Genomic DNA, 21957 nt, shown 5'->3' on the forward strand with positions numbered 1-21957 from the left:
GGTGGCCCCACCAATTGTCATCGATAACAGCAGGGTCACCTTCTTTCCAGACTTCACTCTACGCGTCCCGAAACAGCGGTGCAGCTTCATGGAAGTGAAGTGAGCTCTTAGGGAGCAGGAAATGAAGTATGCGATGATGTTTCCAGCCAAGCTACTCATCGAGTCAGAGGGAAAACTTTGGTTCTTCACCAGGCCAGAGGAGGCGTGGGACTGGCTTGAGGGGTGGAGAACCTTTGGCAAGCGATCCCAAAGATCTGCAGGAAGTGCGGGAGGCCACGGCGGTCATGTACGCCGACAAGGGTCACCTATGATTGAGGACTCGACAAGTCGAGGCCCAGAAGGGTGACTGTCTCACAACTGCAAGTATAAATTCCGCTGAGGGGGGATGGAAGTGCCCTATTGCTCCGAATCTTTGGGCACGGACTGCCTTTGACTGAACGTTTTCTTGCCTTGTCTGATCAGTTAAGTCTATTGCCATGGAGGTGGGGGATGGTATGTGGCTTGCTTGATAAAGAGTTTTCTAGCCGCGGGAGTGATGGTATGGAAGTCAGGTTATAGCAGCAGGCTCTGAGACTTTGATTCTAATAGCGGCTTTGGGGCTGGTTCCTTCATTACTGCTCTAGGGAATGTGGTGTATCACGTTCCTCGAATGTTAAGGGTGGGCGACAGGTGCTCTGCAAGTTGGGGGTGGCGGGTGGTTCAATGCCCGTCCTGCAGGGAGGCAAGGGAGGGGGGTGAGAGTTGAATTGGGGGGCTGGGAGGGGGGATGGGTTTTGGATTGTGTAATTGATATTTGTGTGTTTTTGCATAAGGTTCTTTTATGTTTTGTATCAGTAGATGGAAAAGCCTGGTTCTCCCTAACTCGGTGTGACTACAAGATAACTAGAATTCATGAGCACCGCACCACTTGCTCCTGGCAGACCATAAAACTGTACTATGCGTTGGGAGGGGACATAAGGGGTCCACCTACGGTCGGACACGTCTTCCTTTGCTCTCTTTCCTATGACTCACATGATGGTGACCGACTTCACACTTAGGTTAGCGACGTTAATGGTCTTGGTGACAAAATGAAGAGGGGTATTGTGTTACACTACATAAAAAGACCTGGACTTAGTGATGCTACAGGAGACGCACCTAATTGGAAACACTTGTGGAGCCTTGAATAGGAAAGGATATCGACTAATAGCTCACTTTGGATTTACCTTGGGCTCCAGGGGGGGTGGGGATTCTCCTTCAAAAGAATTGTCCATATATTATACAAAATACATGGACCAACATACTCGGCAGTCACGGGCTCCTGGGAGGAACACGTTCTTAACTTGGTCTCTGTGTATGCCCTCCCTGGGCTGCAAAAAATGACGCTGCGAGACATAGGTGCCTTACTGTTGGACCGGCCGTTGGGAACATTGGTCATGGGAGGCGATTTCAACTAAACAATGGATGGTATTTTGGATCGTTTTCCGGCCCGGGAGGATCCACCGAAGGGCTCGCAATCACTTGAGTTTGCTAATGCCCTGGGAGTAGTTGATATTTGGAGATGGCGTAATCCATTGATCACACACTACACGTTCCAGTCTGGGGCGCACGGTAGCCAATCTCGTATCGATCACTTATTCACTCACGCCCAAAACATCCATGCCTTCAGAAGCGCCACATGCCTGGCTCGGGGGATCTCTCATCATTCTCCTATTCTTACGTCCTTTGAAGTACGACGGATCCGACACCCCGGTACTATTACCATACAGTCCTGGGCGTTGAAGATCCCTCATATCAGGGATGTCCTACGAAAAGAGTATTACTTTGCCAAAAATGTGGGAACCGTTGACTCGGCATTGACACTCTGGGGGACGTTTGTAGCAGTAATAAAGGACAGACCCCTTTTCCTGGTGGTGGGACATAGAAATGAGAGAACCAAGAGAGTGGTTGAGATTGAAGCGGAAATCTTAGCGCTAGAGAAGTCGGTTGCGCGCGGCTCTGACCACGCCACTCAACATAGCCTGAATATCAAAAGGATAGACTATAAACAGCTGCTTCTGAAGGAGGCCACAATGCATTCCCTGTCCTCTCGGCACAGGGTTTACGAGCAAGGGGAGCGAACAGGCAAACTCCTGGCGTGGCTGGAGCGCAAGGAGCAAGCTTCGAGATGGGTCCAAGTGATTGCAGGCCCGGATGGTACACTTCTCACCGATCCTCAATCTATAGCTGACACATTCCCTTCTTAGTTTGAGGAGGTGTATACTAAATTACAGACGTTTCAAGCTCCGAGGTCAGCTGATCTGTTGGCCACGATTGAGGTGGCCAGCATCTTCCCACAAGATAGGGAAGTGCTCGAGATGGATATTACTGTAACTGAGAGTCAAAAGGCTATTTACGGAGTCCGCTCTGGAAAGGCGATGGGTCCCAATGGTCTTCCCATCGAGCTTTTTAAACCCATGACTACGCTGTTGGCTCCTCACCTCTTGAACCTCTACCAGGAGTGCTTCGAGCTGGGACTCCTTCCAGATGATGTCCGAAATGCTGCCATTGTGGTTGTCCACAAGCCCAATAAACCGGTCGAGGGTTTCAAATCCTATCGCCCTATTTCCCTCCTAACTGCTGAAGCCAAAATCTTGGCCAAACTTTTGGCCAATCGTCTCCTTCTCTACATCACTGACCTTCATGCCTGGCAGAAATACGGCCCGAAATGTACGCAGGGTACATGGGGCTCTCGGCAGGATTAACACTATCGAAGAAGACGTGAACCTGCTATCATTAGATGCCAGCATGGCGTTTGACACCGTCGAGTGGGACTTCCTTTTCGCAGTTTTGGATCGTATGGGATTTGGGCCCAAGCTGACTCGCTGGATTCGGTTACTTTATACTCAACCCACAGCACACGTCGTCGTCAATAACCACCATTCGGCCACTTTTACTCTACATCGGGGAACGAGGCAGGGGTGCCCCTTATCCCCATTACTATTCGCACTGATATTGGAGCCGCTGGCTGTCTGGGTTAGGGGGGACCCGGGGATCCAGGGGCTTAAATGGTCAGCGGACCATGAAGACCGCATATCGTTATATGCAGACGATATTCTTTTATATCTAGCTGCACCAGCGCGATCCGTACAGCGGGTGTTACACATTTTCCATATTTTCGGTTCCCACTCGGGGTATAAGATAAACTGGTCCAAGTCCCAGATGTACACACTGTGGGGAGACACCCCCAACAGCCCAAGGGGGTATGACATAGCGGTCGCAACCCGAGGGTTTCGATATCTTGGCATCTTTATCACCCCAGATGTCGGTCTCTTTTATGAACAAATCTTGTTTTGTCCCCTTCAGCGCCTCAAGTCTGATGCCCTCCACTGGCGTTCTCTCCCTCTCACCCTCCTGGGACGCGCATCCCTGTTTAAGATGCTTGCGCTCCCACGCTTTCTTTATGTGTTGCAAAATACTCTCAACGGGCATTCCGGATACATACTTTGCCCAAATCAATGGTGTTCTACGTGGACTCCTGTGGGAAGACCGAGCTCCTCACATTGCATTGTCCAAGCTTACGATGAGATGGTATGACGGGGGCATAGGACTACCAGACCTCCGACTTTACCACCTGGCTTCCCAGTTAATAGCGATCAATAGCTGGGTGTTTGGCCCCCATGATGATCCCAATTTTCTCACTGACCGATGGCTCATGGGGATGGGTGGATACATTAGGGCTCTATACACGAATCCCCGCAAACTTAAGTTAACTGGGCCCACTGCCCATACGGTTGAAACCTGGCACAAAGTCACAAGAAAACTGGGTTGGTATAATCGCATAACCAAGACGACTCCGCTATGGGAGCCTGAGATCCTGGGTCGACTTAGTCAATGCCCGGGGTTCGATAAATGGGACACAATCGGAATATCTACAGTGGGGGACATGTGGGTGAAGAGTACAATTGCCTCATTTAGTGACCTCCAGACAAAATATCAACTCACACATTCGGAGGCATTTAGATATTTACAGATCAAACATGCTATCTTTGCAGCCTTGCCGAAGGAGGTTCCTCTCCCTGACTCGTCTCCCTTAGAGGACAGGTTGCTGCTAGATCCAATGCACCGCAAGGCAATATCGCTCACGTATAAGAAGCTTATTAATAATTGTCCAGATCCACTACAGAAACTGAAAGGGTGCTGGGAGACTGACTTGGGTGTTATAGAGGACGAGGAATGGCGGGACGCACTGGCCTCCCCCAGGGAGGTCGCCATTCCAATGCGGCTATGGCTCATCCAGTTGAAAATCCTACATAGAGTCTACTTTGATGCCAAACTTCTGTTCAGAATTGGGAGGCGCCCTGACACGCTTTGTCTCCATCACTGTAACCAAACGGGGACTTTTTACCACATTCTATGGGAATGGCCCGCAAATACAGCACTACTGGGTCGCAGTCACCAGTCAACTAGCGAGAACATGTGACAAGTCCCTTGAGCTATCTCCTCAGCTTTGCCTTCTTAATGTTTGGCATGCAACTGACCTCCCCCGGGCTGAACAAGATCGGGCCTCGATGGGCTTTACTATCGCAAAACGTAACATTGCACGGAAAGGGTGTGTGGACGACATCCCGTTGTTACGAGACTGGGCTAAAGATATGGACTCATCTATGATTGCAGAGAAAACAGTATTCAAAGGACATGGATGCCCCAATAAATGAAATCACAAGTGGGGGGTGGAACAGATACAGAGGGAACATCTGTATATCACCCACGATAGAACTACGGCGCGAAAGACAAACACGGTTGGCCCAGTTGGCATCTGAGGTCGCATCCTCTCCCCTTCACACTTAGAGGACACATAGCTTGTGGACCTACATTAAAAATGGTGCAGCTACACTATTTGTGCTCAGCATTATATCCTGGAAATTATGGTTCACTGATCAGAAATGTGATTATGTACAAGTTAATACTCCAATGTCTGTGGAGGCAAAATTCCAGCTCCACCGGGGAGGGAAATATTATCAGTGTAAAGATGCTTGATGTATACCGATACTATGTTGTTGGAAAAATAAAAACGGTTTAAAAAAAAAAAAGAATCACTGATTGCTCCCTCTGATTGTATATCTTCTTGCTATTGGTTAGATTCCATTCTTGTACCTAAAGAATTGAACCGTAACTTGAAATACCGTATATTGATGAAATGCTGATCTTATCTCTTTGTTGTGTATTTGTAGTTTTTTTTTTAAGCTTGTAATTGTAACTGTTTTCTTTAAATAGTATGCTTTTATGGTGGTATTATTCACACCGAATAAAGCTGACTTGACTTGACTAGTGGTTGTTCTTTAGTTGCTACGTGGGTTCTGTAGAACTGGATTTTTTATTCCTCGACATGATATTTAAATATGCCCTGACATCAGTCAGAGAATCCTCTATTAAATATACCAATGCCGGAGAACCAAATTTTCAGGTAAAAGAAATTCCTTTTGCTGTGTTTTTATTGCCTAGTTGCCATTCAGAGAATCCTCTATTAAATATACCAATGCCGGAGAACCACATTTTCAGGTAAAAGAAATTCCTTTTGCTGTGTTTTTATTGCCTAGTTGCCATTACTTGTAACAGTATTTACCACCAGAGGCAAATATTTGCCACTGGTGGTAATGCATAACTGCGAGCCCACCGGGTGAAATTCTAGCAGAGACTTAATCTTGATAGTGCTTCAAGTTGGTACTAGCAGGGCCATTAGTCTGAGTTTTCCACTTTCGTTAGCCTGAGTTTTCCACTAAGAACTGTTGGTTTTAGATGGTCAGTTTGATCGGTATTTTAAAACTGCTCATTTGCACAATTACCTTCCCTGGGCATTCTCATTTTAATTCTTATTTTTAAAATTTGCTTATCTTACACATTGCACTTTACCTTGCTGGCAGTTCCAATCTGAGCGCCGTTCCGTCACGGCTGGTGCCGATTGAGCAGAGGGCCTATCAGATCAAATCTGCCTTTTTTCCTGCCACATACCGCACTACGCACGCAGTTCCGGGTGGGGCGGGGCGTTGTTTCCCGCCGCATACACCTATTTAGGTGAGATGCCTGAGCGGACGCGCAGCCACTGATGTTGAGGTTGCCTCTCAGAATTTGGCATTAGAGGACTGGCCCGTAAATTGTTGTCCTCCTTCCTCTCTGATAGAGTCCAATCAGTTGAAAGGGGGCCTTCGCCTTAGAAGAGGTCTCGCTCCCATGTGGGGTGCCACAGGGCTCGGCCCTTAGCTCTACGTTGTTCAATCTGTATGTCTTCCCTTTGGCCAAAATCATCAGGCAATGTGGGTTCTCAGTGGTCTCGTACGCTGATGACACCCAATTGGTGGTGTCCGTTTCCAGCAACATTGAAGAGACAGCAGATCGTTTCAATCTCTGTATGTCTCGGGTACATCAATGGATGAGACTGAACTGCCTGAAACTGAATGGTGGAAAGACTGAGGTCCTCTTATTGGGCTCTGATACCTCTTTCTGGACACCCAGATGGTGGCCGACTTGCCTGGGAGACACCCCAACGCCTGTAAATAAGGATAAAAATGTAGGCGTTATCTTTGATGACAAATTGACCTTCAAACATCAGATTAGTTCCCTGTTTTCCTCTATCTTTTTCATACTGAAGATGATTAGAAAAATCTGCCCCTTAATTCCACCGGAGTCAGTAAAAATTTTGATGACAGCACTGGCATTGTCCAAACTGGACTATGGAAATGCGCTGGATGTAGGGATCCAAAAGCAGGATCTTCAAAAGCTACAACTGCTTCAAAATGCAGCTGCCAGATTACTGCTGGATATCCCGAAATTCCAGCCGGTCTCGCATAAGTTGAAGATCCTACATTGACTCCCTGTGGACAAGAGAATTATATTCAAAGCCCAAAGTCTAGCTTTCAAGGCATTCCACGGGGTGGGCCCTGACTTCTTGGAAAAGCAATTGAAATGGTGTATACCAACCAGAAATTTGAGGTTGGCTCACTGCAAACTCCTTCAAACGCCCAGAATCAAAAGAGCCTGCTAGGGCGGAAGAAGCTTCATGTCGGGAACCGTTAAAACCTGGAACATGCTTCCCGGTGAGATAAAGAATTGTCCAACTATTTTGGCCTTTAGAAAAGCTTTAAAAACTTGGCTTTTTGTAAATTAACCTTCAGCCCTTGATTGCGTGGTAACTTTCTTCTTTCCATCACGTTTGGGCGCCTAGACGCCTTCGGGCATTTGTGCGCTATATAAATGTTTAAATCAAATCAAATCTAGCAGCAATTTCGGAACTTTTATAAAAAAGGCCAATGTGCCTAATAGCTCTTGTTGAGTCACATTGAAACTTTGAAAATAATGTAATTTTCTCAGAACTAGGGTCTATTTTAGATCTTGTCAGATAGGTTACTCCATCACAACGGTGACGGATATCTCGTCTGCCGAAATATAAATCCCAATATTTCCTTTGGGATCTATGTTTCGGCAGATAGAATATCCGTCACGATTGTGATGGAGTAACTGGTCCGACAATATCTAAATCGGGCCCTAAGTCCACAATGCTGGTTTATATGTTAAATATATTATACATATGCCATGGCAGTGAAAATAAATGTAATAAAATATCATGTTATTTGGAGCAACTGTACTACTTTAGTGCACATTGATACATTTTTACTACAGTGCAAACGTCTGATTCCTGTCTAATACCAGCCTATGCTACAAAAGTGTTCTCCCTTATAAATAGCATGTTGCACGTTTTTTACACAGAGAAATAGCTCACCTAATAGTCACAAAGCCTCTTCAATGTGATTGTATCTTCATGCACAAATTAGAACCACTGTCAGTGTGTTTTAGTTAAATACCTTTTGTAAAACAAACACACATTAAAAATGCCATGGCATAAACCATATAAGCAGATGGTTTGCAGATTTCGGACCATGCTCTTGCCACCAACGTCCTGTGGAGTGGACGTCTGTGAATAAAAAAAATCCCAAGTTAAATTTGGCACACCGTCATCCTGATTCTGTCACCTTTTATCTCCATTTGACAATCCATAAGATTTTAAGATGAACTCACGCTTGTCCATAGGGACAGTGCCTATATGTCACTCTCCGAGGCTGCTGCAGAGTTCACTGGAGCTACCTTGCAGCACAGTAACAATTGCTTCAAAACAAATTGGGATCCAGTCTGATGCTGGTTAGATAGACTATCTACCAGAAAGAGCTTTACTGGAAGTAAGTAATAAGTTCATCTCTGCAGTACTGGTGGCAGAAACAATTAACTTGTCAAGATTCTATAGCTAGAAGAAGCTATATTTACTGTGCATAATGAGCAACAGTAGTTGTAAAGCAACAGAGCTGTGTATAAGAGGAGTGTTTAAACGCAAGTAAACATATTGTTCAATGTTATGGTTATGTTGTCTGTATAAATCATTACATTGCCAAGACGTACCCTTTTGGCAGTAAAATGCACTTAAAAGATTGCTCTGGATCTGCTTTGTAATTGAGCCTGCGTTCATGAAAATGACTGTCACTGGCCATAAGAATGTAAATTAATTCAGGTTCAAACTGCATTGTCGGTTCATGAATATGAGCTCTTCGGTTATCCCAGTTCATTTGAAGAGTAGGATACTAATATGATATTGTTTGACATACTAGTGTAATATTGTTACTCTTAGCTGATCTTGATAGTAGATTGAATATGTATCTAATTTTGTGTATTTGTTTTATTTTTAAGGTTGAAAGTGAAAGAAAAAAGGTGAAAAAGGTACTAGACATGAAGCGATCACTAGAAACCAGACTGGAACAAGAAATGAAGCGCAACACTGAACTGCTAAAGGAGGGCAATGCGTAGGTCCACATTGTGACTGTTAGTTTTGTAATTTATCAAATATTGTCAACAAAATATATTGCACACTTCATAATAGACCACTTAGTATTTTAACACATTCATTACAAAAAACAATAATCAAATTTCACAGTAATAGAGGTTGACGGCATTCAATTAAAAAGAACCAGTCCTCCTGCAGAAATGTCTGTATTATGATTGAGACTTCTAACCACAGATACCTCTCTGCACCGGTAGTTGGCAGCTTCACACTGATGCTATTCTGCTCTGGAAATGATGTGTGGTACCAATATAGGCTCCACTCCCATGCACTGATGTCAGTTCCTTTCTTTACGCCCCACCAGACGTGGATCCGGAGCTAACGCTCGTTTCTTTGAAACCCTAACTGAAAGAGACAGTCCGTTATAGATTCCTCACCTTAGAATTACCCCCAGGCGTCCGACTGGATCCGGAGAATTTTTCTTAGCAGTACCCCTGCATGTCGGTAGATTGTGTCGGTCGGCTCCGCGTCCCTCGTCGGCATTGTGGTTGCCAGGATGACGTTGCGGTGCCTACTTAGACGTCCCCTGTGCACACTTATGTCAGTTCTTTCTTTTTCGGCGCCAGCCTAGCGCAGATCCAGAGAGCGCTACCCCTTTAGTCACTTTTTGACGAATCTTTTTATGATGTTTTGTTGACTTCTTTTCGAGTTTTCGACTCCTGGTGTGCAAGGGATGTCCCATCGACGGACCGGCTTCTAGCTTTGTGGGGCCTGTCACAGGCTGATGTCGGTGACGGACCTGCACCTCGAGCGCGAACACATGAAGTCGTGCTCCGACTGCTGGGCCTTAAATCCTAAGCCTTTGCGGGAGCGGTTCCGAAAGCTCCTGGAGGTCTGTGGGCTGGCACCGTGTCACACCTGGTCTCGTTCCATGGTAAAGTCTCCAGACCGGTCGCAGAGCCCCCACCCCTCATCCCATTCCAAGTCTTCAGAGTCCTTGGGTAAGTCGAAGCACAAGAAGAAGACGAAGAAGCACCAGTGCTCTTCGCCTCCTCCCCATCGGTTGGCTGATGCGACGTGGGATCCGGAGCGTCGTCACTCTAAGGCTCCATCTCCGGTGCCTGATTCAGGGACAACTCCGCGCCTTCCCCCCGTTTCCGGGAGCCGGGGCGTCCCCTGCCCAACTTTGTACATTTTACAAAGCCCTCCACCGTATCGTTGGGCAGACTGACTCTGCCGGTGCGCATTCAGCCCCGCAGAGCCGGTTGGGGGCCCTGGGTATTTGATGCCGGCGGTCCTGGTGCTGGCAGGCCCCCATGGATCCAGGCCTGGATCCGAATCAATGTCAGTTGATCTTACTCGACCTTCCACAGGCGACGATGCCCCGGGCCTCGGCCGTGCCCCCCACCGACGCCATCCCCATCCTCATCCCCAAGATGGAGCTGTATCAACGTCGGACAACATCAAACCCGACACAGGAGGGTACTTTTGTTCTCCTGTTTGTCCCTGGTGTTCCCTGTTGCCTAGAGGGTGGTGATGAGGACTGGGAGGGGTCATCAGACCCTTTAGCAGACCAGCTTGAAGAGCCGTACTGGAGAGAGGACCTGGGTGACACCAGTGGTCTGGACACTTCTCCAGACCTTGTCATGCTTTCGCCCCCTACTGTGGCTACTGAGGAGGGAGTGTCCTACGCTGTGGTGGTGCGAAGGGCAGCCGATGCCTTGGGCCTAGAGCTCCCTTCAGTGGCAGTCTGGACTAAGCTCCTGACAGAGGAGCTTCATACTGCGGCAACCTCCTCTGAACCCTGCCTGCCCTTCACGAGGCCCTCAATGACATCCTTCTGGGCACCTGGTCCAAGCCCAGCAAAGGTACTCCAACGGACGATTGCCTGCCACCGCCCAGCCCCAGGCGAGTCAGATTTCCTCACCCAACACCCTTCCCCAAGAGTTTGGTGGTCCAAGCCTCTTCCTCCAAGGGTGCATTCCCTTCTGCTCCCCAAGACAGGGAATCCAAGAAGCTGGATCATCTTGGAAAGCGCATGCTCTCCTCCTCCAGCTTGGCACTGCGGTCCGTGAATACCGCTTGCCTCTTGGGCTGAGACTCCCATGCAGTCTGGATACGGTTGCACAAGTGCTGCCTCAGTGCCTAGAGGAGGCCTGTGCCATTCTCTCCCAAGTGGTGGCAGATGGGAGACATGCAGTTAAATTCACGATTTGATGTGGACTGGATACCACCGACTCACTGGGCAGAATGATTGCCAGGTCGGTAGCCCTTCGGCGCTATGCCTGGTTGAGAACGTCTGGCTTTTCGGGGGATGTCCAGGCAACTTTGCTGGACATGCCGTCGCCTTCGAATGCCGTCGCCTTTTTGGTGACAAGGAAGACTCGGCGCTGGAGCGCTTCAAGGATTCTCGAGCTATCGCCCACTCCTTTGGCCTCGCTGCATCTTCCCATCCACCACATTCTGCCTTTCGCCCTTTCATGGTTACAGAAGGGGCACCCCACCACGTCCTGCCCAGTACAGATATCGACCACGGACGTGGGACCCAGCGATCTTGCAGGTCTCGGAGCAAGCAGGCAGGCCGGTCCACCGTTAACACCGCTGAAGCAACCTCCAAACCTTCGTAGTCCGACCTTTCAGGGCCATCAATGGCCAGTGGGTGGCTGGATTCGCCATCACCTCCCCCACTGACAATCCTTCACGTCAGACAAGTGAGTTTTGCAGATAGTCCAAAGGGGCTGCTGCCTCCCCTTCAACCCCCCCACTCCATGCCACCGTCTTTCGATCACATGTCGGAGAATCATTTGGCGCTTCTCCTTCAGGAAGTTTCAGCTCTCTTGGCCAAGGGAGCTATCAAGAAGGTCCCTGCGGCAGAAGTAGGTTGTGGTTGCTATTCCCGTTACTTTCTAGTGCTCAAGAAGGACAAAGGCCTACGTTCTATCCTAGACCTCAGGGCCCTCAACCCCTGCATCCAGAAGGATAAGTTCTAAATGCGCATGTTGGCTCCAGTTCTGTCTGCCCTCGACCCTTGATACTGGACGGTGACGTTGGACTTGCAGGACGCCTATTTCCCCCGTCCGGCCAGCCCACAGATGGTACCTATATTTCATGGTAGGCCACACAATTTCAGAATACCATGCTCCCCTTTGGCCTTACCAGTACCCCTCAGGTGTTCACGAAGGTGATTGCGGTGGTTGCAGCTCATCTGAGCAGATCAGGGATTCCAGTCTTCCCCTATCTCGACAACTGGCTGTTGAAGGTGGGATTGCCCAGGCTGTCGTCTCCCACCTCCAGACTAAGGCAGACCTCCTGCACTCTCTGGGGTTCACTACAAACATGTCGAAGTCACACTTTACTCCCTCTCAGTCGCTCCCTTTCATTGGAATGGTTCTGGACATGATGCTGTTTCTAGCCTGTCCTCCCGAGCAGCGAGTCCGGGATATTTGTGCTATGATACCGATGTTTCAGCCTCTATCTCGGATTTCGGTGAGAATGACCCTGAGGCTGCTGCTTTCATCCTGCTGGTGGATTCATGCCAGGTGGCATATGCGGGCTGTGCAGTGGGACCTGAGGTTCCTGTGGGTGCAGCATCTGGGGAATCTGTCCGACTACGTCCAGATCTCAGATGGAACTGCACAGCAACTGCTGTGGTGGTTAACGGACCAGTATTGGGTCCCTCTCCCTGTCCCTTCCCCAACCAGATCCAACAGTGGTGACCGATGCATCACTCCTGTGATGTGGCGGCCATCTGGAAGAGGTGGAGATTAGTGCAGTCTGGTCTCCGGCAGAGTCTGGGCTCCATATCAACCTGTTGGTGCTTCGGACAATCCGCCTGGCACTGAAAGCATTCCTTCCCTCCCTCAAGGCGAAAGGAGTGCAGGTGTTCACAGACATCACCACCGCTATGTGGTACTGCAACAAAAAAGGGCGGGGTGGGGTCGTGAACCCTTTGTCAAGAGGCTCTTCGCCTTTGGACATGGCTGGAACATCAGGGCATTACCCTGGTGGTTCAACACCTGGCAGGTTCTCTGAATGCCAGGGCGGGTGAACTCAGCCGTGGGTGCCTGGTGGATCACGAATGGCGTCTTCACTCAGAAGCGGTGCAAGATCTCCTTCAGCGAAAGAGAGCCTTAGTTAAATCTGTTCACTACTGAAGAGAACGCGCAATGTCAGCAGTTCTGTGCATTGGAATTTCCAAGGTGGCACTCGCTCGGCGACTCTTTTTGACGCAAATGGAACTGTGGCCTCCTGTGCACCTTTCCGCCTGGACCACTTCTGCCCCGAGTGCTGAAGAAGATTAAGCGCAACCAGGCCCAAGTCATTCTTGTGGCTCCAGACTGGGCATGAAGAGTCTGGTATCCCAAGCTTCTGAGCAAGTGTGCAAGGGAAATTTCACATCCCAAAATGACAGATATTAAAGCTTGTAAGAACTGTACAAGCAAATGTCTGTGACAGATTGTCATCAGGTTTGCCTGTGGTGTCTGGGGTCAAGTCATGACTCCAAGGCCTGCAGCAACTGTGCATCAATGCCTGCCAACTCGCCCCAGTAGGCTTCTTGTTCTATTGTGGTTATGGTACAGCGGACAGGGAGTCAGCTAACTGACTCTTGCAGTCCCTGGCTTTGGCTGGGCTCAGGAGACAAGTTCTCACCAAGCAGGACACAGCAGACAGAATCCCTTCTCTTGCTTGCTACCAGGTGCAGCAGGTGTAGTCCACAATGGTGCAGCCTCTTTTTGCTGATTCCACAGTGCAGCAGAGCAGTCTTCCTTAGGTCCGTCTTCCAGTCAGTAAATATCTGAATTCGAGGTACCAGGGGTGCCCTATTTGTCTTCAGGAAATGCTCTCAAGGTAGGATGTGGTTGGTAGCCAATGGGCTACAAGGTTCGCTCCCTCCTGAAGGCCATTTCCTGGGAAGTGTGGCATCTGGCTAACTCAGGAAACCATTCTACCCACTCCCAACATGGCAAGACTCCTCTCTCAACACTCCCAGCTTCTTAGCCCCAGAGGTGTGGCTACCTCTGGTCTACTCACCCCTGGGGAAACACGTTTGACAACTGGTTTCCCCTCCCTTTTCCCCGTGCCAGCTGGTCCTCCTTAACAATGGGGCAGCCCTCTGCCCCAATGTTACACATTTGCCCTTCAAAGATGGCTTCTCCTTTGAAGCTATGCCTTTTGGGGCAACACCCATGTGGCTTCCTACAGGAGGGGGGTAACCCCTCTCTCCCATGCAGGCCCTTATTGTGTGCTTTCCTGAGAGGCGTTATCACGTCTCTCCAGGAGGGCAAAAAGCTGTCTGCAGGATAAGCCTGTGTACATTGGTAAATGGGCACTGGAAACCTTGGGCTACTAAAATTGCACTTTGACCACCTGTGATATTAAATTAGATTTAAACCAGTAAATCAAATGTAATGCCCTGATTGATTTGATACAACCTTAGTAGTCCCCTTTAGATAGCAGGACGGGGGTGGCAGCCTGTATTGCTGTAGTTGCCAATAGGACTACTTGCCTTTTCACAGTAACAACAACTATTTAGGGTTTTACTACTGGAACATGTAAAAGTACAGGCCCACTTTTTAACATACAGCACCCTGCCTTTGGGCTTGTTAGGCCTGCCTTGGGTGTAACTTACATACAGTAGAAAGGGAGGTTTGGACTTTGCTGTTACCTTAAATGGCAATGTCTCGCTAGCAGTTTAAAACTGCCCTTCTACTGTGCAGTGGCAGACTGAGAGACATGTTTGACCATGTCCCACTCAGGGTGGCACAACAAGTGCTGCATTCTCTGGTTGACACTCTAATGTACAGGCCCTGGGTAACACTGGTACCATATACAAGGGACTTACAAGTAAGTTAGGCTATGTCAATTGGGGACAAGCCAATTAAATTTGCACCATTTTCAGGGTCAGATGCACTTAGTGCTGTTTAGCCACGCGCAGGGCATTTCAGAGATTACACCAGTACTTAGCAGTCACAATGGGGGTAAAAAGTGGGGGGAAAACCTGCGAAAAAACTATTTCCTCACAGTACTTGTCAAAAGCTTTTTCCTCTCCATATGCTCTTTTCTAGATTGTTAGGGCCGAGGTAAAACGAAACCACCTAGACTTCATATGTGCTGTGCTTTCGAATTAATCATTACTGTCTTATTCCTGGACTGTTTTGGCAGGCAATGAAAATACAGCGTGTAAACAAGAATAACTTCCGAACTCCATTTATAATATATTTATTGTTATTTTTCATGAAGGCAATTTTGGTTGTCTTCTGGACACAAACCTCTATTCTGTACACATCGAACACTGCATTCTCTAAGTCTTTGTGTTCATGTACTGATGATTAGGCCTGGGCAAACTTTTTATTACTCCAGCATAGTTGTCATCATTTTGGTAATTTCACGTTACTAAAACTTACACAAGAATTCTAGAATTACGTTATTATATCACATCGCTAAATGAGACTCCCTTTTGGGGAGATATTGAAATGTGAGATGTGCCATTCGTATGATTTTTGAGCACGAGCGGCAGGGTTGAGAGGCAAATCCTTTAACGCTGGCAGTCAGCAAACATGTTACTCACATTTTTCGCCTGAGCAGACAGAGTAATTTTTTGAGGGCAAATTACATATCTGAATGTGAGTGGCAGTTCCTTTAATGCAAGCAGTCAACAAACATTTCAGATCTGAAAGAGACACGTTAGTCATAGATTCCTTGCCTTAGAATATCCCCAGGCGTCAGACTGGATCCGGAAAGTCTTTTCGTAGCAGTACCCCTTGTGCGTCAGTAGGTGGCGTCGAGCGGCTCTGCGTCCGTCACTGGCGTTGTATGTGCCGAGATGATGTCGCAGAGACTACGTAGGCGCCACCCAAGCGCGCTGACATCAATTCTTTCTTTTTCCGCGCCAGACAAGGGCAGATCCGGTTAGAGCACGTACCTCAGTCACTTTTTGACTACACCTTTGAGACTTTTGTCTCCCTTTTCTCCTCTGTATTTAAGTCTTGTGGGGCCTGCCGTCGCAATATGTCGGTGGCGGACCCCCACGATGTTTGCCTGGAGAGTGACCACGACTCCCAGTCCTGCCGGGACTATCGGGCCATGGCCCGAAGGCCTTGAGGGAGCGGCGCCGGAAGCTGCTGGAGGTCCGGCACTTGTCCCAGCACCGTTCCAGGTCCAGGGACCGTTCCCGGGAACACTCACGGGGCCGCCGTCGTCGCTCCTCGGGCTCCAAGTCTTCGCCCTCGAATTCTGGTAAGAGACGACATAAAAATAAGTCAAAGAAGCGTGTTTGCTCTCCGACGTCCCCCCGTCGGCCCCCGGATGCGGACGAGGTGGACAGGGGTTCTGCCCCTGCGGCTCCTTTGGAGCCTGGGAGTCCCGCAGCCTACCCGCCTTACCCGGGTCCGTCGGCAACTCCTGAACAGGTGCAAGAATTCTTGCCACCATGAACCGCCTTTTTAGGCCTCGGGCTCCCGCCGGTGTGCCTTTGGACCCCGCAGTCCCGTGTCCAGATCCTGTTGGGCCGTCGGCGCCACCAGCAGATCCGGCTTCGGCGCCACAGGATCGTGCGCCGTTGGCGCCAGCCCCGGTATCACGAGGTCCAGTGCTGCCGGCTCCGGCCCCAGCGCCACCCTCGGCTCCGCCTCCGGCGCCGCAGTGGGTGCCGTTTGTCCCGCCCTTGGCCCGGTTCCAGGACCATTTTGTTCCTACCTGGGATCCGCATTGGGACGCGCCGCTAGCTCTGCCCCCGCCGGTGCCGTTCACAGCGCTGTCGTTCCTTCTCTGGCTCCAGCTCTGCCGCTGCGGTCTGTTCCCCATGCAACAGAGGTGGAGGACGACTGGGAGGGGTCCAAGGACCCTCTTGCCCGTCAGTGTGACTCAGAGCAGGACTGGGTGTACGACTTTGAGGACGCCGGCGACCTTGATGTCTCTTCTGACCCTGGGTTTGCCTCTCCCCGCCTACCATGGAGGAGGGACCCTCCCACACGATGGTGCTCCGTCGGGCAGCCGAGGTCCTCAACCTCGATCTTCCTACGGTGGCCCTCAAAACTAATCTCCTTACTGAGGTGCACCAGACGGCGTCCAATTCGTCGGAGCCCCTGCTCCATTTTAACGACGCCCTCACTGACATCTTGTTGGGCACTTGGTCGAGGCCGGCCACTTGGGCCCCTGTGGATAAGAATGTCGCCATGCGTCACCGCCCGGCGCCTGGTGAGCCCACGTTTCTGACCACTCATCCTACACCTGAGAGCCTGGTCATCTAAGCCTCGATGTCGCAGAGTGCCTTTCCCACGGCTCTGCCGGATAAGGACTCTAAGAAGCTGGAACAGTTCGGCAAGCGGTTGTTCTCTTCGGCCAGCTTGGGGATGCGATCAGTGAACACCGCCTGCTTATTGGGCCGCTATTCCCACGTGGTGTGGGATACGGTTGATCAGGTGTTGCCTCAGTGTCCTGATGAGGTCCACGCTGTACTGTCTCAAGCAGTTGCTGAGGGTAAGGATGCGGCTAAGTTCGCCATTCGGTGTGGTTTGGACACTGCTGACTCACTGGGCAGGGCGATTTCTATGACTGTGGCGCCACGCCTGGTTGAGATCCACCAGGTTCTCGCCTGATGTCCAGAGCTCGCTCATGGACATGCCCTTTGATGGCATTCTCCTGTTTGGCGATAAGGCCAACAATGCACTGGAGCGTTTTAAGGACTCGCGGGCCACGGCCAAGTCCTTGGGTTTTTCCGCAAAGAGCCCGGCCACTCCTGGTTTTCGTTCCTTTCGTGGCCATGGCAGGGGTGCCCAGGCGCGTTCCTTCTACAAGCCTGTGCAGAACCAGCCTCAGCGCGGATGCGGCTTCCGCAGGGGCGGGTCTGGGAATCAGCGTGGGGGTCAGTCCAACTCCGCCCCCTCTGCTTCTACCTCCTAACCTTCCTAATCCGTACTTTGTGGAGCACCCCACGCAGGTGGGTGGCAGGATCCGACACCACCTCCCCCACTGGTGTGATATCACATCAGACAAGTGGGTGTTGCAGATCATCCGCAGGGGTTACTCCCTTCCCCTTCAGTCCTCCCCCTCCAGCCATGCCACCTCGGTGCCACCGCATGTCGGGGGACCACTTGGTACTTCTCCAGCAGGAAGTCATGTCCCTCTTGGCCAAGGGGGCCATCGAGTGCGTTCCTGGGCCGGAAGTAGGGAGTGGTTGTTATTCCCACTATTTTCTGGTCCCCAAGAAGGACAAAGGGGGTCTGCATCCCATCTTGGACTTCGGGAACATCAACCGCTTCCTCCGGAAGGAGAAGTTCAAAATGCTGACTCTGTCTCAGATTTTGGCTGACCTCGACCCTGGAGACTGGATGGTAGCGTTGGACTTGCAGGACCCATAATTTCACATCCCCATCCTCCCGGCCCACTGGCGTTACCTGCGGTTCACGGTAGGCCAGGAGCATTTTCAGTTTGCTGTGTTCTCCTTCGGCCTTAACAGCTCCCCTCAGGTGTTCATGAAGGTGATGGCGGTGGTCGCAGCTCACCTGCGCAGGTCAGGGGTGTCGGTCTTCCCTTACATCGACCACTGGTTGCTGAAGGCGGGCTCGCCCCAGGCAGTCATCAACCACCTTCATACTACGGCCGACCTCCTGCATTTGCTGGGGTTCTCTATCAACGTGCCGAAGACGCACCTGAGTCCCTTTCAGAAGATCCCCTTCATTGGAGCGGTTCTGGGTTCAACACTTTTTCGGGTTTATCCTCCCGAGCAGCGAGTCCGGGATATTCAGGCTACGATTCCGATCTTTCTGCCTCTATCCCGGGTTTCAGTCAGGATGACCCTCCGGCTCCTGGGCCTGATGGCCTCCTGCATCATGCTGGTGCCACATGCCAGATGGCATATGCGGGCTCTGCAGTGGGACCTGAAGTTCCAGTGGGCACAGCATCAGGGCAACCTGTCCGATCATGTCCAGATCTCGGAGGGCACTGCACGACAATTGCAGTGGTGGCTCACGAATCGCGATTGGGTCAATGGCAGATCCCTCTCCCTTCCACAACCAGACCACACAGTGGTGACTGCTGCGTCCATCCTGGGATGGGGAGGCCACTTGGGAGAGTCAGAGATCAGAGGCCTCTGGTCTCTGGCGGAGTCCTGGCTCCATATCAATCTATTGGAGCTGCGGGCGATCCGGCTTGCACTGAAGGCATTCCTTCCCTCTGACCGGGGAAGTGTGGTGCAGGTGTTCACGGACAACACCACCACCATGTGGTATTGCAGCAAACACGGCGGGGTGGGGTCGCGGACCCTATGTCAGGAGGCTCTGCGCCTCTGGACATGGCTGGAACGTCAAGGCATTACCTTGGTGGTTCAACACCTGGCAGGTTCTCTGAACACCAGTTCGGCCGCCGGTGCTTGATGAATCACAAATGGCGTCTGCACTCGGACGTGGTGCAAGGTCTCTTTCAGCAGTGGGGAGAACCTTGGTTAGATCTATTCACCACGGAAGAGAGCGCGCAATGTCATCAGTTCTGCGCGTTGGAATTTCCAAGGCGGCACTCGCTCGGCGACGCTTTTCGTTGCGAGTGGAGTTGCGGTCTATCTTACGCCATTCCGCCTATACCACTTCTGCCCAGAGTGCTGAAGAAGATTCGGCGCAACCGGGCCAAAGTCCTCCTTGTGGCTTCGGATTGGGCATGAAGATACTGGTATCCCGAGCTACTCAGCATGGCGATCGATCCCCCGATCTGACTGCCTCTTTGGGAGGATCTTCTGTCGCAGGGGACGGTCCTCCATCCGAACATGTCCAGCCTCCACCTCCTTGGGTGGAGATTGAGCAGTGACAGTTGACAGCTTTCGATCTTCCTCCCGAAGTCTGTGATGTCATTCTGGCAGCCAGGTAACCCTCCACTAAAACGGTATACGCTGCAGGTGGAACAAGTTTGTGGCATGGTGCACAGCTAAGGCTGTGGATCCACTTTCTGCCCCTCTTTCTGAAGTCCTTTTGTTCCTTCTTTCTTTGGCCCAGCAGGGCTCTGCTCTGGGCTTTCTCAAAGGTTATCTTTTGGCCATCTCCGCCTTTTTACGGCTTCCAGATCAGCCGTTTCTTTTTAAGTCCCCAGTTGTTAACTGTTTCCTCAAAGGCATTACGCACACGTTTCCTCCTGTGCCGTTCATAATGCCTCAATGGGACTTAAACCTTGTCTTGAGATATCTGATGTGCGCTCCCTTCGAGCCCCTTCATACCTGTCCTTTGCATCTTCTCACTCTCAAGACAGCTTTCCTGGTAGCTATCACCTCTACCAGAAGAGTGAGTGAGCTCCAGGGTCTATCTTCCAAACCTCCTTTCCTTTCTGTTCATCCGGACAAAGTGGTTTTAAGGACCAAAGAGCATCAATAGAATAACCATTCCATGATTTGGGAGGTCTGCTCTTTGTTGGCTATGAGGAAGATTTCCGTTTTGTCTTGGCTGAGTTTCAAATGATTTGGGGACAGCCATTTTTGGACTTCTATTAGGGTGTAATTGAGTCTGCCAAAGGTGGTCACGCGCTTCCACATCGGGCAGACTATCACTTTGCCCACCTTCTTTCCGCCTCCGCATCCTTCAAAAGAGGAAGAGAGGCTCCACCGTCTGGACCAGAAACGTGCCCTCTCGTTCTACCTGCAGCGCACACAACAGTTCCGGGTGGATGACCAGCTCTTTGTTGGCTACGTGGGTGCTAAAAGAGGTCAGGCTGTGCATAAGCGGACCATCTCTCTGTGGGTCGTTCTCTGCATCAAGGCCTGTTACTCGTTGGCTAGGAAGGAGCCTCCTGTAGGGCTGCGTGCCCATTCTACCAGGGCAACGGCAGCCACTACTGCCGTGGGACGCGGCGTCCCCTTGCAGGACATTTTTCAGGCACACTTTTACCAAGCATTACTGCCTTGACAGTCAGGTCCGGAGAGACGGCTTCTTTGGCCGTTCTTGTTCTCCGTGACTTTCTGGTGTAATTTATTTGCAGACCCACCACCGGGGTTGGTATTGCTGGAGTATCTATTCTAAGGTAAGGAATCTATCACTAACGTGTCTCTTTCAGATGCACAAGTTACTACTTGTGTAACAATATATCTGTAAGAGACATTAGTTAGTGATAGATTCCTTACCGCCCCACCCATCCTCCCAGTTCTGCGAACTGATTTCTAGGGTTAAGGTCATCCCCTTTCAGGGCCCTAGTTTCATGGCACCAGTGGTCAGTTTCTTGCAAGGCTCTGCGTTCCTGGCGTGGAAAGTAGTGTACAGAACGGACGTCAGCGCGCATGGGTGGCGCCTAAGTAGTCTCCGTGACGTCACCTCGGTGCATACGACGCCAGTGACGGGCACGGAGCCGCACAACGCCACCTACTGACGCACAGGGGTACTGCTACGAAAAGACTTTCCGGATCCAGTCTGACGCCTGGGGATATTCTAAGGTAAGGAGTCTATCACTAACTAATATCTCTTACAGATATATTGTTACACAAGTAGTAACTTGTGCTTCAAGCAGATTTTTTACCCACGCTGCATTTGGGTAATTTTTGAAGTGTGAAACTAAAAATCTGACAGCAAGCGAGTGTTTTGTACACAAGTGGCTGGAAGCCAACTCTAATTTCCATTTTGGAGATGATGTTTTGCCGAAACAGGCTGTTTTGGAAATTTTGGCGTCTGATACTCATATCATGGAACTATGCGTAATTTTGTGTCATTACGATTAAATTTTGGATACCTTCTTCAGTGAATGTAACTGTATTCATGAACGGAATTTGTCAAAACTATTCAAATTTTGACAGTGTTGTCTGATTGTAATGTTTGCAAAGAGCTCAAAGTATTGGATGGCCAACTCAGACTCTGTCCTAGGTCGTTTAATATCAATGGCCATCACTTTTATTGACTTTTTCCACTTTCTGTCCATCTGATTCACCTATTTAATCCGGGCATTGCTACATACCAGGAAGAGTGAATGTGGGGTTCTCTCACCAGCAATTCTTGGTTCTCTTCGGATGTAGGACGAGCTCTCATGATGAGCCGCCTGGGACTATGAATCCCTGCCTCTGATGACCAACTCGCAGCGCTTCCACAGTAGGATCTGCTGCATGCATGCCCCGCTCGCTGTCATCTGCCTTGCCCACGGTACTTTTGCATAGTACGCCGGCAGGCTGCAGTCCGCCCAGGGGTTTCAAGCAGTCCATAGCCATGGCATCCTCACGA

The 21957-nt window shown here is 50.2% G+C and overlaps 1 protein-coding gene across 11 annotated transcripts in view; it reads left to right on the top strand.

The window, feature by feature from the left end:
- The window catches only part of ANKRD26 (ankyrin repeat domain 26), a 1120330-nt gene that overhangs the window by 872007 nt on the left and 226366 nt on the right, over positions 1-21957 (top strand). For all 11 annotated transcript variants that reach the window (XM_085653113.1, XM_085653117.1, XM_085653121.1 and 8 more), the window contains one exon: positions 8689-8801. In XM_085653113.1, the coding sequence (XP_085509239.1) occupies positions 8689-8801 (113 nt within the window). The remainder of the gene's footprint in view (positions 1-8688; positions 8802-21957) is intronic.

The sequence above is a fragment of the Triturus cristatus genome, chromosome 4_1, assembly GCF_964204655.1.
Source record: "Triturus cristatus chromosome 4_1, aTriCri1.1, whole genome shotgun sequence".
NCBI lineage: Eukaryota > Metazoa > Chordata > Amphibia > Caudata > Salamandridae > Triturus > Triturus cristatus.